Source organism: Hippopotamus amphibius, chromosome 6 (genome assembly GCF_030028045.1).
Source record: "Hippopotamus amphibius kiboko isolate mHipAmp2 chromosome 6, mHipAmp2.hap2, whole genome shotgun sequence".
Taxonomy (NCBI): Eukaryota; Metazoa; Chordata; class Mammalia; order Artiodactyla; family Hippopotamidae; genus Hippopotamus; species Hippopotamus amphibius.
This window is the reverse complement of record NC_080191.1, coordinates 113,552,478-113,567,724: the sequence shown is the minus strand read 5'-3', so window position 1 is coordinate 113,567,724 and position 15,247 is coordinate 113,552,478. Positions and strand designations below refer to the sequence as shown.

At 35.8% G+C, this 15,247-nt stretch overlaps 1 protein-coding gene across 4 annotated transcripts in view; it reads left to right on the top strand.

Annotated features, from left to right (window-relative positions):
• ACAD11 (acyl-CoA dehydrogenase family member 11) overlaps nucleotides 1–15,247 on the top strand; it is an 88,287-nt gene that overhangs the window by 35,650 nt on the left and 37,390 nt on the right. For all 4 annotated transcript variants that reach the window (XR_009054243.1, XR_009054244.1, XR_009054245.1 and 1 more), the window contains exons 9-12: nucleotides 783–909; nucleotides 9,521–9,598; nucleotides 10,251–10,389; nucleotides 14,572–14,679. Coding sequence is in view for 1 of the 4 variants with exons in the window: in XM_057738310.1 (XP_057594293.1) it covers nucleotides 783–909; nucleotides 9,521–9,598; nucleotides 10,251–10,389; nucleotides 14,572–14,679 (452 nt within the window). In the remaining 3 variants the exon portion in view is untranslated. The remainder of the gene's footprint in view (nucleotides 1–782; nucleotides 910–9,520; nucleotides 9,599–10,250; nucleotides 10,390–14,571; nucleotides 14,680–15,247) is intronic.

Sequence of the window (15,247 nt, the reverse complement as noted above, 5' to 3'; positions counted from 1 at the left end):
GTCAGTAGGTTGAGATTAATGTATACACACTACTGTATATAAAATAGGTAATCAACAAGGACCTACTGTATAGCACAGGAAACTCTACTCAGTACTCTGTAATAACCTATATGGGAAAAAAATCTGAAAAAGAATGGCTATAGGTATATATATAACTGAATCACTTTGCTGCACACCTGAAACTAACACTACATTGTAAATCAACTACGCTCCAAAAAAAAAAAAAGTGTGATATGTAGCACTTACTGAATGCGTGGATGATGCTTCCGTGGAAATTCTGCCCAAGTCACAAGTATCCATGGTATAACATTAGGACAGTTGTGTTCTATGATTCATCTCAGACATGAATGTTTGTGATCTCCACAACATAACAAATGACAATGCTGCTCTTCATAATGACCTTTAAAGGTCTTGTTTATAATGATATCCAGCAGTTGTATTTGTGAGGCATATGCTAAGAGTAATTATTAAATTTGTATTCAATTTTTTTTGCCTTCTTATTTAAAGATTCTGATAGGTGTCTTCAGTAAAGGTTTTAAACTCCCATTGATTGAGGTCATGCCAGGCTTATGTTTTCTCCAAAAAGTGCTTTAAGCACTAAAGTTTCATGTTCAAACTAAAGTGATTCTGCATTCCTTCTATAACATGAAAGACAAAAAATTCCAAAATATGGAAACTTCTTTTGAGAGATGTTTTTGGGCAACTGGGAGAAGACTTCACATTCTATTCAAAAGTCTATAATAATGATTTTGGACATCTTTGTAACTTTTTTTTTTATGAAGAACTTTCAGTACTGCACTTCCACAGACTGATACTACCAGACAGTTGTTTGCACAGACTAGGACAGGCCAGGAAGTTCTTACTAGGGTGAAGTGGTTCATGAAACAACACATCCTCCCAGCTGAAAAAGTAAGTATTCTATAAACAAACAGGATATATTTGTGTTCCAAGACTATTGATAAATTACTTCTGTTATCTCTGCTTCTAGGAGTACCATGGTATCATTTCTTTGCAGTCATTCCTTACCTAGATGTCCTTCCTTACCTTAGCACTGAACTGCTACAGAACCTGATCCTGAAAAATTTCAACCTTCTGAAATATGCCAAGGGAATGGCACAGATATATCTGTGGAATAAATTTAAGTCTAAGGGAATTAGTTGTTTATAAAGCTGAGATCTTTAAATATGTTAGAGTAAAACACTACTTTGGATGACTTTTCCTAAGGCAGTTACTTTCAGCCTTTTTTTTTTAATGGGCCCCTTTGAAAGTTAAGAGAACTGTAGACTAAACAAGAGAGGCATACCCAGAAAATTTTGTACATGATTTCAAGCTGTTTACAGATACTACCACCACTCCCCCCACAAGCTACTATTTAAAGTGTTAAGTTTCAGTAAATTCACTGAGAGTAGACAAGTAATGTGACACACTCATTCATTCAGTTAATAAATAATTACTAAGTACCTGGTAATGGGTTAGGCACCTAGAAAGCCATTGAAAGTAAAAGGAATAACAAGAAGACAGGGCTAATGCTTCTACAGAGCTTATACTTTAGCATGAAAGAAAGACATTAAGTAGGAGATGATAAATGCTGTGAAGAAAAGATAAAAATTATTATGTAAGACAGGGCAGGGTATGTATATGGGTAGAACACTAGTGTAGAAATTCTAAGGGATTCTAGTCCATTCTTGCCACAAATTAGGTGGTCTTAGGCAAATAACTTTATTTCTCAGAGCCTCAATTTCTTCATCTACAATAGAATAGGTATGACTAGATACATAATAAATTCCTATTTTAATCTTCTATGATTCTGAGAGGTCTAGAGCTAGGTGAGCAAAATTAAACAGGAAACTGAAAAAGAGTTTCAACAGAAATTTTCAGAGTTGATATGTGTTTATAAAGCAGTTACTGTTGTTGCTTGAATTATATGAATAATTATATTTTTAGTGAAGATCTGGCATGAGATGAACCTTGCTTACAGAGTAGAGTGTAGCTTTTTAAAGAAAATACTACTTAAATATGAGGACATGCTTTCTAAAATAGTCAGCCCTTATATGTTCAGTGGTTAAGGTATCATTTTGAAGACTTTCTGCTATAGTTAGTATATATACAATTTTGAGTTTTAAAATTTTGAACTTTTGGTGACAGATATAAGACTGGATACTATAAAACCCTCAGAGGAAAATAAGCAAAACACTCTTTGACATAAATTGCAGCAATATCTTTTTTTTACTTCACCTCCTAGAGTAATGAAAATAAAAACAAGAATAAACAAATGGGACCTAATTAAACTTAAAAGCTTTTGCACAGCAAAGGAAACCATAAGCAAAACAAAAAGACAACCCACAGAATGGAAGAAATATTTGCAAAAGATGCAACCGACAAGGGATTAATCTCCAACATATACAAACAGCTCATGCAGCTCAATATCAAAAAAAACGAACAACTCAATCAAAAAATGGGCAGAATATCTAAACAGACATTTCTCCAAAGAAGACATACAGGTGACCAAGAGGCACATGAAAAGATGCTCAACATCTAATTATTATCAAAATACAAATCAAAACTACAATGAGGTATCACCTCACACCAGTCAGAATGACCATCATCAAAAAGTCTACAAACAATAAATACTGGGGAGGGTGTGGAGAAAAGGGAACCCTCCTACTGGTGGGAATGTAAATTGGTACAGCCACTATGGAGAACAGTATGGAAGTTGCCTAACAAACTGACAATAGAACTACCATGTGATCCAGCAATCCCACTCCTGGGTGTATAGTCAGAGAAAATTCTAATTCAAAAAGACACACACACCCCAGTGTGCAAAGCAGCACTATTTACAGTAGCCAAGACATGGAAGCAACCTAAATGTCCATCAACAGGTGAATGGATAAAGACGATGTGGTACATATATACAACGGAATATTACTCAGCCATAAAAAGGAATGAAATAATGCCATTTGCAGCAATATGAATGGACCCAGAGATTATAATACTAAGTGAAGTAAATCAGAGAAAGACAAATATATGATATCACTTATATGTGGAATCTAAAAAAAGTGATGTAAATGAACTTACTTACAAAACAGAAACAGACTCACAGACTTAGAAAACAAACTTACGTTTACCAAAGGGAGAAGGTGGGGAAAGGATAAACTAGTAGTTTGGGATTAACATATACACATTACTATATATAAAATAGGTAATCAGCAAGGACCTACTATATAGTGTAGAGAACTCTACTCAATACTCTGTAATAACCAATATGGGAAAGGAATCTGAAAAAGAATACATATAATTGAATCACTTTGCTGTACACCTGAAACTGAAACAACATTGTTGGGTTGTTGTTTTTTTACGTTTATTTAAATTATTTTTGGCTGCATTGGGTCTTCATTGCTGCGGGCAGGCTTTCTCTAGTTGTGGAGAACAGGGGCTGCTCTTCTTTGTGGTGTGCAGGCTTCTCATTGTGGTGGCATTTTTGGTGCAGAGCGTGGGCTCTAGGCGTGTGGGCTTCAGTAGTGGCTCACAGGCTCTAGAGTGCAAGTTCAGTAGTGGTGGCGCACAGGCTTGGTGTGGCGCAGGGGGTTAGTTGCTCCGAGGCATGGAGGATCTTCCCGACCCAGGGATTGAACCCATGTCCCCTGCATTGGCAGGCAGATTCTTAACCACTGAGCCACCAGGGAAGTCCCTGTGACACAACATTGTATATCAACTATACTCCAGTATAAAATTAAAATATTTTTTAAAAATAAAATAAAATTCTGAACTTTCATATATTGAAAAGAAAATGCAACACTTTGAGTTCAAACTGGCAGACTGAAATCAGCATTTACCTCCCCTTTCACAAATAAAATCCTCTTGAATTAACAATAAAGAAATTTTTAGGGACTTCCCTGGTGGCACAGTGGTTAAGAATCTGCCTGGCAATACAGGGGACACAGATTCAATCCCTGGTATGGGAAGATCCTACATGTGGCGGAGCAGCTAAGCCCATGCGCCACAAACTACTAAGTCTGCACTCTAGGGCCTGCGGGCCACAGCTACTGAAGCACGAGCGCCTGGAGCCCGTGCTCTGCAACAAGAGAAGCCACCACAATGAGAAGCCTGCGCACCACAACGAAGAGTAGACCCTGCCCTCCACAACTAGGGAAAGCTCACGTGTAGCAGCGAAGACCCAGTGCAGCCAAAAAATAAGTTCTCTTTGAAAAAAAAAAAGGAAATTTTAAAAAAATGGTATTGGTAAAAGCACAAAAATGGGAGAGGTACACATCACAGAACTAAAGCTTTTAAAAAGAGAATGGAAATTGGATTTGGAAAGCAGAATGGATCATATTAAAGATGAAAACTTAACAGGAAGCCACGTCTCAAAAGAATTTGGAAGTAAGAGAGGACTGTAATACAGGTGGTAACCTTTTTTTTTTTAAACACTGTGGTCCCCTAAGATTGCTTGTTATGGAGAGCAAGAGTGAGAAGAGGAAGAGAAATCAAGATGCTTGATTTAAGAATTAACTTGTAATAGATGGGCTGCTTGAGTTGGTTTCTAATACTCCTGGGTAGCAATGGTGTTTGCTCCAGAGTACTCTGAAAAAGCAGATGATGTGTTTCAAAGAAGCCAGGGCTTCAAATGATGTTTAATGCTCCAGAAAAGAGTCCTCCATTTTTTTTTTCCCGTGGGGGTTTCGTGTAGCCATCAGTTTGCCTATCAGCCTACCTGATTTATTCAAAGGAAAGTCAGATTGGGAGAGGAAACCAAGTAGCCTTGTTCTTTCATTCATAAATGTAAATGAGCAATCCAGGGAAATGCAGCACAGAAGAAGTGTTACAAGTTGGGTTGTGATATATCTGCTGAACCTCATATCATGCAGCTACTAAAATATTTGCAAAGAATTTGCAATAAAAGAAAATGCTTTGTGATACACTAAAAAAAGGAGTCTATAGTTATTTTTTGTTTTGTTTTTTTAATTTATTTATTTATTTATTTATTTTATTGGCTGTGTTGGGTCTTTGTTGCTGCACACGGGCTTTCTCTAGTTATGGCGAGCAGGAGCTACTCTTCATTGTGGTGCGCGGGCTTCTCTTTGCGGTGGCCTCTCTTATTGCAGAGCACGGGCTCTAGGCGCGTGGGCTTCAGTAGTTGCGGCACATGGGCTCAGTAGTTGTGGCTCACGGGCTCTAGAGCGCAGGCTCAATAGTTGTGGCACACGGGCTTAGTTGCTCCACAGCATGTGGTATCTTCCTGGGGCAGGGATCAAACCGCGTCCCCTGTATTGGCAGGCGGATTCTTACCCACTGCGCCATCTAGGAAGTCCCAGTCTATAGTTTTAAAAGAAAGATTGTCAGCATTTTGTGTGGCAAGGAAAGCCATAATCATTTTGTGTCTGTAGATCTTTCAAATCTGGAATATATCTATATCTAATAATGTGAGATTTTTCTTCCTTTAAAAACCTGTACTAACATCTGTTAAAACATTTTACCCTGTAGAATGATTCAGAACAGTACTAATCCATGTTTGTGAACATACACATTTGAAAAGTAATTAGCTTTTTCAAAATAGAAGGGGGGAAAGCCTATAAAATTTCTATCCAATATGATTATAACTGTTTATAAAAACTAAAACAACCATATCTAGAAAACAAGATTGTATCATATAATATACTAACATCTTAATAGCGCATATCTTTAGCTGGTAAGAGCCTTGATGACTTCTTAATATTTTACATATTTTTCCAGTTTCTACAATGAGAAAAAATAAGGTTTGTTCATGCTATTCTAATGGCCTTTTAAAACTCCTTGGATATCATAAAGTAAGAATATCCATTTGAATGTTAAAAGGCAATTCCTCCTGGGGGAAGGCCTGGGGGAATTGGTTGAAGGTAGTCAAAAGGTATAAACTTTAAATTATAAGATAGATAACTAGGGATGTAATATATAACATGAAAAATATAATTAACACTGCTATATGTTATATATGAAACACAAGAGTTCTCATAAGAAAAAATTCTATTTCTTTCATTTTTATGCATATGAGATGATGTATATTCACTAAACTTATTGTGATGATCATTTCATGATTATGTAAGTCAAATTATTATGCTGTATACCTAAAACATATACAGTGCTGCATGTCAATTATATCTTATTAAAACTGGAAGGAAAAAAAATGAAAAAAAGGGCAATTCTTCCTATTTAAAATGGATAAGGAGTCCTAAAATAGCATGTAAAACAGGAACTAGCAACATGACATATTTGACACTTAACCTAATGATAACATTAGTCACATTTTCCTACTGAGTCTAATAATATACTAGGGAAGAACTGTTGCTTCTTTTTTCCAAACAGACTAAAGTTTAAAGTGAAAAACACATTACATTGCAAAATTATTTGTAGGCTCAGATTTAAGATTCTGAACCAATATACTCCACAACAGTATCTCAATCAGTGAATGAGAAAGTTAGATGTTAAAGGTGATATCTGGGGAGAATTGATCAGGCACCAAGCATATTTTCTGCTTTCTTTTTTCATCAGTAAACTTTTTCATACTTTAAGAAGTAAAGAAAGCGTCTTTGTCATGAGGTGTTTTAATTCTGGCTTCTACTGTATCACAAATAGCTTTTGCAAATCTCAAAATCAATAGACTTTAGAACAGGAAGTATTAAATATTAATACAAATTGTTAAATAATTGTAAAAATGGCATAATTTCTCAAAACTATAGTGTCATATGGACTTCCTAGGTGGCAGTGGTTAAGAATCTGCCTGCCAATGCAGGGGACACAGGTCCGAGCCCTGCTCTGGGAAGATTCCACATGCCACGGAGCAACTAAGCCCGTGCACCACAGCTATTAAGCCTGTGCTCTAGAGCCCGTGAGCCACAACTATTGAGCCCATGTGCCGCAACTATTGAAGCCCACACGCCTAGGGCCCGTGCTCCACAAGAGAAGCCACTACAATGAGGAACCTGTGCACCACAATGAAGAGTAGCCCCTGCTTAGGCAGAAATAGAGACACAAATGTAGAGAACAAACATATGGACACCAAGTGGGGAAAGTGGGGGTGGTTGAGGGGGAACGAATTGGGAGACTGGAATACCAAATTGTACACTCTAAATATATGCAGTTTATTGTAAAAAATAAAAAAATAAAAAGTTAAAAAAAAAAAAAGAGTAGCCCCTGCTTGCGGCAACTAGAGAAAGCCCGTGTGCAGCAACAAAGACCCAACACAGCCAATAAATAAATTTAATTAATTAATTAAAAAATATATATATTAAAAAAAACTATAGTGTCATAGAGAAGTAGTCACAGATGGGGAATTTGTACTTGTATTACATAACATATTTCTTATCAAACACAGTTGCATTGACTATTTCTATGGCAATGTGAGGGTAGGAAATAATAAACAACCCTAAACAGGAAATCTTCCAACTTAACTGACTTCCTGACAGAAATGCCAAGTGCTGTTCATCCTGGTGCCTGTGAAAGAGCAGTCCTTTGTCTTCTTGAAGTTTTAACTAAACATAGCAGTATTTAGACTAGCCGTGCTTCAATAAAAGGAATATTTTAGCATATTCTTAATATGACTGTAAATTGGTAGAACAATTTTAGAAAATGATTTTGTAATATGGAGTTTTGGCCAATGTTCATAGCCTTTAATTCAGTAATTCTACCAGCCTATGTGTAGAAAATAAGTACAGAGGTGCGTTAATAGCAAAATACTGAAGAAGGCCCTTACAATCCAGTATTTTAGTTCATCTTGATTCTTTTAGTTGCACAAATTAAAGATTATTGTTATTGTTCTTTATGTGGCTAATTTTAAAATTTCAATTTACCCATGTATTTATCAGTTTATTTACTATTCCTTCTTACAAGTCAGATGTTTCTTCTTGGACCAAGCTCCTTTAATGAGACTCTGCTAATGAACTTTTACCTTTCTTTCTTTTTTCCTTTTCTTTTCCTTTTTTTTTTTTTTTTTTGCCTGAGAACAGGGAAGTAATGATTCTCTCTGTTATCATCATATCTTTTAACCACTCATATTTTCCTTCTATTGAAATTCTATGCTTCATTCAAGAAAGGAGTAATTTCTTCAGATCCTTCTCTCAATTTATTATTTTTTGGCTGTATCTAAATAGCCGCTTTTCAGTCTTGCATAGAGCAGTAGGTCTCATTATTTGAATTGTGTCAGAATTGCCTAGAGAGCTAGTTTCGATTACAGAAGTAGAAATACAGAAGTAGACTCATTGAAGTAGGATAGGGCCTGGGCCCTTGTGTTTTACCAAGTGATTCTGGTGCCCACCAAAGTTTGAGAACCACTGACATTGAGTTTTTAAGTTTAATTGCTATGTTTTTTCTTTGCCTCAAGTTGCATTTAGTTCTTTTTTAAATTTGTCTGGCCAAGTTTGATAGTTCTTTGTCATCTTTTTAATTCCTTCCTTTATTCTTGAAATCTATTGGACAAAAATACTTTATATTCTGTGTTTGATTATTATTCTGTCTGTGACCTTTGGGGGTGTGATTCTGTTTTGTTGAACTATTGTTTTTGTTAGTTCTTGCTAATGGTGGTTTGTTACCTTGAATGTTTAGTATTTTTTTCATTCTGAACTCGTGTTCTTTGGAATGGAATTTTATCTGCAGGGATTAGTTAAGGCTTTTTTTAAAGCTCTTTTCCCCAGAGTGAATTTGCTTTTGCATCTGCCAGGTGCTTTCATGCACTGGCACCAAGAACCCTGTAAACTTAATTTTTGACTTGAAATTTTAGGGCCCCATAGGTCTGTGAATTCAGATCTCAAACTTGGGTGAATACAGGCTTCAGGTTAGAAATGTTTCTTTTTTCTATCCCATCCTGTGAATGGCCTTTATTCCCATGGTCTACCATTGTGGGGGTGGGGTGGGGGTGTTTTCTATTTGTTTCCACTTAGGCTTTGCTTATCAGGCATCCTGGCTTTGGTGGCAGGAAGTGGTGATCTCCCATCCTTCCTCTTGCCCAGTTTGGGGCATTTGGTTTTGCCTTCTGACCCCTGCATATGTGGCCCATTGCAGATTAGGGCCCAGGCTTGTAACATAGATCAGCCTACATCCCGCAGACAAACTTGGTTTCAGTGCTCACTCACACCTGAGGAGTCAGGCTTTTTTATTCCTGGCCTCTGAAGAATTTCCTTATTTTCCTTCCAGCACAGCTATGTATTTTTTTAAATTATTTTTAATATTTTACCCAGAATTTTTAGTTATATTACCCTGGGAAAGGATTCAGTTACCATCGAGTATGCCATATTGCTAAAATGGAACACTCAAATCTTGGGATAGGATTTTGAAAGTTAATCCTCTAATATGGAGGTAGCATAATTTTGTGAGGAGCAAATATCTAAAATTTTTTATACATCTGTGTTTGGTTTTAGAAGGAAATTTTACTGATTCAAAAGCAGCTGAAAAACTTCACCTAAATATGTTTACTTTGGATGTTAGCAGTTTGTGGCATTATTTACTTTTATTAACTTTAACTGATGAGTTTTTTTTTCTCTTATACTTTAAGGAGGTAATTGAATTCTATGTTCAAAATGAAAATGCAGTAGACAAGTGGAAAAAACCTTTAGTGATTGATAAACTCAAGGTAAGAAAAATAAGAGAATCTTAAAATTGGAGAATTTATATGCAGGTGTCTTTTGAGACCTTAGTTTATTGTTGCTTCTCTTGTTGTATATGTAGAGGATAATTATATCAATTGTAACTTTTTAAAAAGAAACGTAAAAATATAATCTGTAATATACAAATTAGGTTACATAGTGTGTTGTGTATGGTATGTGATAGAGACAGCCTCTTACAACTGTTCAAATTAAAAATACAATCAACGCTACTCACTTGAGACTAAAGTTGAGGCAGGGTATTTGTCCCACATGGGCTTAATCCAAATTTCATGTTTTCAAATTTTAACACATATTAGAAATTGAAATGCACGAAATATTATATTTGGCATAATTATACTCAGACGTAGGAGATTTTATAATTGCTATGATTCAATAAGTGCTCAAGTAAGAAAATTTAGTTTTTCAGCCAAATCTAAGGAAGCTTGGTGGAAAAGTCATTTCTTTAACTATTAAGAAATTGTTCATTTATAATGAATTAATAACTACTTGCATTATAGAATACAATGAAATAAATAACTTCATAAGTTCAAAAGGCATAAATACCAGTATCTTTTAAATATAAACTATTTTAGGTCATGATAAATTATAATCACTCTGGCATATTTATCACCTTGACAGGAAATGGCCAAAGCAGAAGGCCTCTGGAACTTGTTTTTGCCAGCTGTAAGCGGTCTCAGCCAGGTGGACTACGCCTTGATTGCCGAAGAAACAGGAAGATGCTTTTTTGCTCCAGATGTCTTTAACTGCCAGGCACCAGGTTACTATATTATTTAAAAACAGAACTTTTCTCGGATATTTTGAGCAGTGTTTAAAATTTCCCTATTTTATGACAAGGGAGTTTTTCTACACAAAGTCATTGATTTATAAATTTGTCTATAATTTTACTTTTCAGTTACTTTGATTTAATATTTAAAAACTAGATCTAAAGTTCTCATTGGATTATTCTTTTATTAAACATCATTACCTGAAGAGTATTAGTGAATAGAAGTCACTGCCAAAGGGATTGGGAGTATAAGGTTTCCGGTTTTCTGACTGGGTATTAAATATATCTGTGATTAGTTAGAATAGATAGAGTTTTAAATCTTTTAGTAAGCCTCACTATCTCTCCATTTACTCACCAATTATTTATCAGTTGCCTACTACATGCCAAGTACTATTTTAGGAACTTTGGGTATATCATGATATATCATGAAGATTCCTGCCTCATGGAGCTGACATTCTAATAGAGACATACAAAAATAAACAATAGATAGATTAAATAAGTAATTATATAGTAAGTGTGAAGATGAAAAGTGCTTTGGAAAAAAAATAGCAAGGTTGGGGAGCTCTAGAATGCTGAGGGACAGGGATGTGTAATATAATTTAAGATGGAAGGCTCAGGATAGGCCTTATTAAGAAAACGACGTTCAGTAAAGACTTAAAGAAAGTGAGAGTTAGTCATGCTGAAATCTGGGGGAATAGTTTTCACAGCACAGAGAACATAAAATGCAAAGGCCTTAAAGCAAGAGTGTGATTGGTATATTTCAAGACTAGCCAAGGAAGTCAATGTGGCTGGGAAAGAATAGCAAAAGATATCAGAGAGGAAAGGGCCTTATATATTGGGACTTATAGGGTAAGTGAGGGCTTATACTTTCAGTGAAATGGGGGTTGACAAAGTGTCACTTCAGTTTTAAAAGGATCCCTTTGGCGACTATGTTGAGAATTAACAAAGGGAGAGAAGGAGGTAAGCAGGGAGTCTTGTTCTGATGGTCCTGGTGAAAGATGATGGGGATTTGTTCAAGGGAGTAGCAGTGGAAAGAGTGAGAAGTGGAAAGTTTCTAAATATATTTTGAAAGCAGAGCCAAGAGGATTTCCTGATTGGTTGTGAGGTATTAACAGGGGAGTCAAGGATGCCTTCAAGGACTTTGGCATGAAAAATTGGAAGGATGAGGGAAGGAGGCCAACTTTTCTTTAAAAAGGTAATATGGAAGGACTAAACCAGGAATATAGTCTTTAGAAGGTGTTTTTGAATCCGGTTTGCAGAAGGAACCCCCTAAGAAGCTTTTAAAAAAATCCAGATTCACAGGCTTCATCCTTGGAGATTCTGACGCAATAGGTCTAGGGTAGACCCTCGATATGTCTTTTGTCTCTTTTTCTCCCAAGTTAGTCTGGTTGTTTTTGATGCTTCCAGTCAAGAGCTGGCATTTGATTTGTAGTAGAAGGATGATTGTATAATATCCTATAGTGTCCCTGACAGGTTAGGCCTCGGTTTTGCCTTTTGTGTTTATTGTATGGCCCTGGTACTAAAGCCTCCCAAAGAGAGTTAATGAAGTGGGGAAGTGCCAAAAAGAGGTATAGTGAATGTCAGAAAAAATATAATCTAGTTGCTTCTCAAAGTATTTCCACACTGGACTTTGACTCTCATTTCTTGGGAATTACTGAGATAGTCCATAAACATCTGATAATGGTTGAACTTGTCCTAGATATAGTTTTCTCTCTTCAAATTCTGATTTGTCAGTTTACTGCTGTGCTGCATTTTAATCCAATAATGAGGCTATTATAAAAGTAAATCTGTTCACAGAATTTCTAAAGATTTTATCTCATTATGTGTAGCTATTATATCATGCTACATACGTAGCATAATTTTGTGGAAAGAGAACTGGTAGTTTTTTGCTTAAAACTTTTTTTTTATCGCCACTCATAGTAAGAAATATATTTTATATTGTGACCCAATATGTAGCATATGTAGTATGTGTGTGTTCATGGATGGATGGATTTATGGAAATGAGGAGGGGAGAGACATATATTACTGGAAAAAGGCTTCATGAAACAAGTTTCCCTTACTACATGAATTCATATATTTTCCACTGGGTCTAGTCTAGTGTATTCTATTTTGAACTATTTTCATTTCTTAGCAAATGCTAACCATATTCCATTGAATTTTATGACACATGGGTCATAATATGAAAAATAATGCTATAGAATACATCCATTGCAGATGCAGCTCTGCCACTATTTTTCCATTTGACCTATAAACTTTTCATTAGATGGTCATGGACTTTTTTCTAGTATTAAAATTCATGAGTCTATCAGTTGTACTATGATATCACCAAACTTCTGAAATTTTAAAATTGACATTTTCTTTGACCAAAGTATGATAAGCAGCTGTCCTCAGCAAACAAGATATGTAAAACCATAGGTAGGAAGCTAGGCGTTTTCTCTTTGTGGTGGAGACACTTTTGGGCCATTGTGTTTTAGAGCATTGTGTCTTGCTTTTTCCAAAGCAGAAGAAGAAGGGAATGTCATTGATGTCGATTAAATACTTGGGAGTGTTGTTAAGTATATGTGAGATGAATTCCTACTCAAGATACCCAAATTATTTCCCAAATAGTTATAAAAGGTTGTGGGACACATATGTAGTCTTCTGATCTGCCTTTTTTTCTTTCTGTTGTTATTTTTTTTTCCCATCGATAAGTCATACAATATTGTATATTGGAATGTTGAAAATAGTCATTTTAATTCTAAAGCTGTTACTAGAAAATTTGGGGGCCTTTAGGCTAATTTAGGAGAAAGTTTTTCTTTTTGTACAAGTAATTTATCTAGGCTTTTTTTTTTTAACCAACCTGTAAATGATAGCTTTGGTTTGTCAGCTTCTCCGAATAAACTAAGGTTTGGAAAGTTCTTATTCAATATTTACCTCATTCAAACTACAACAAGAAACACTGAATTTAAAACAAGAAAAAAATGAACTTCATTAATTATAATTCAAGACTCATTTTCTCCCTCAGTTGAAAAGAAGTTTAAGCTTGTGTTAATCTACTAGGAATTGTGTGCATTTTAATATAACTTGGGCCCTGTTAGGAGTGCCTGAACAGAGTATAAACCTGTTTTGAGAGACTTAACTTAGACTTAGTTCAATTTTAACAGGCATTTCAATAATTGTTTTTAATATCATTGTAGGAGACGGTCCTGAAAAATTCTTCCTCAAAATCTTATAAGTAATGACTATTCATGGGAAAGGCTTTAGAGAGTATTTTTAGAAATTTGATGGGAATGAAAATCAGAGAAAGGCATCTAGAGCATTTTGCTCCACAGCAGATATGAAGCATTCTTTTTCACCTGAGAGTGATACTGCAGTGTATCATGTATTGCACAGTGTCCTCTTAGGGCTGGAGAGGGTCTTTGAAGTTATCTACTCTCATTTTCTATCCAGAGCAGGGATTCCGTGTTTAGCATCCTTGAGATATTACCTAGTACTTTTCTAGATGGTATGGAGTCACAGAAGTAAGAGCAATGTTAGCAGTAAAGAGACAATAAGTACCATGTGAGGTCAAAGGAAGGAGATATTTCTGGTTGGGTAGCTGGAGAGTCTTTACAATTGGAGGTGGCTCGGAAGCAGAAATTTACTTAGGAGTGACAGGTAGAATTTCACCTGAGAGAAGGTCTGGCCCAAGCAAACATGTGGGAGTTAGAAAGCACAGAGTGTGTTTGAGGAACAGGAGTCTCAGAGCTGAAGTCTCATTAATAAGTAATGTTAATTGTTCTCCAAGAACATTGCAATCACTCCGAGCAGAGTATATTTGCAAAATAGCAGGCAAAGGTTAGGCCAGAAAATTATTTATCTCAGTCCTAATTGAGTTAAAACTCATTAGAGCCATGCTTTATGGAGATGAAGTAGACAAGTGTCTGTGATTCAGAACAAGTTGAATAAACAGGCACCAAATGCCATGTACTTGTAACTACTTATGGCATACCTTTCTTGTAAATTATATTTACTAGCATATTTAGCCTACGGCCATGCCACCCTAAACGCGCCCAATCTCGTCTATTATGTTTCAAAATATTTTTGTTAGTAAATATTTGCTCTAAAAAGGTTCATGTCTATTATCTATGTAAAGTTTGGATTTCATATTGGTAAATTTTTAAATGCAAAACAAATGCTTTTCCTTATTACGAGTAGACACAGGGAACATGGAGGTGCTCTACCTATATGGAAGTGAGAAACAGAAGCAGCAGTGGCTTGAGCCTCTTCTTCAAGGGAGCATTGCCTCCTGCTTCTGTATGTCAGGTAAGAACAAATCAGTCATGTTCTCCCATCATGCAGTCACTCTTATTATGGAGGAACTGAAGAAATGTGGGATGTGGCTCTGTGTTTCAGGTAAATTTGCCGACGGCCAGAAATGTAAATATGTTTGCTGTGAGCCCAGTTTTAATTTTGGGCATTTTTAAATGTGCAGGATAAAATTGTCCTCCCCTTTGGGAGGACACCAGATGTTGTTTTCTGGTAGCCTGCTTTAGGCATTAGCAGCAGAGAAAACCTAGTTCCATAATCTTTTGACTTGCATTTAAAACTGCCATCTATGGGTATTGAAAATCTTTTTAACTGTAGTATATGAAACATTCATCTTTGTGATAATTTTATATTGACACTTAAAAACTACTCAACTCTGCCATAAACCCAGAAAAATAGAACTTTCACCCGTGTTGGTCATATAGCTAAAATTATAATCATGTGGGGTAATTAAACTAGGAGCATATTAATAAAAATGGGATTTGGTACGTTTGTACATAGGAAACAGTAATTAAGAACTCTTCGAAAGACAAAGTCATTGTTTCATAACTGAGTTTAGAATTAA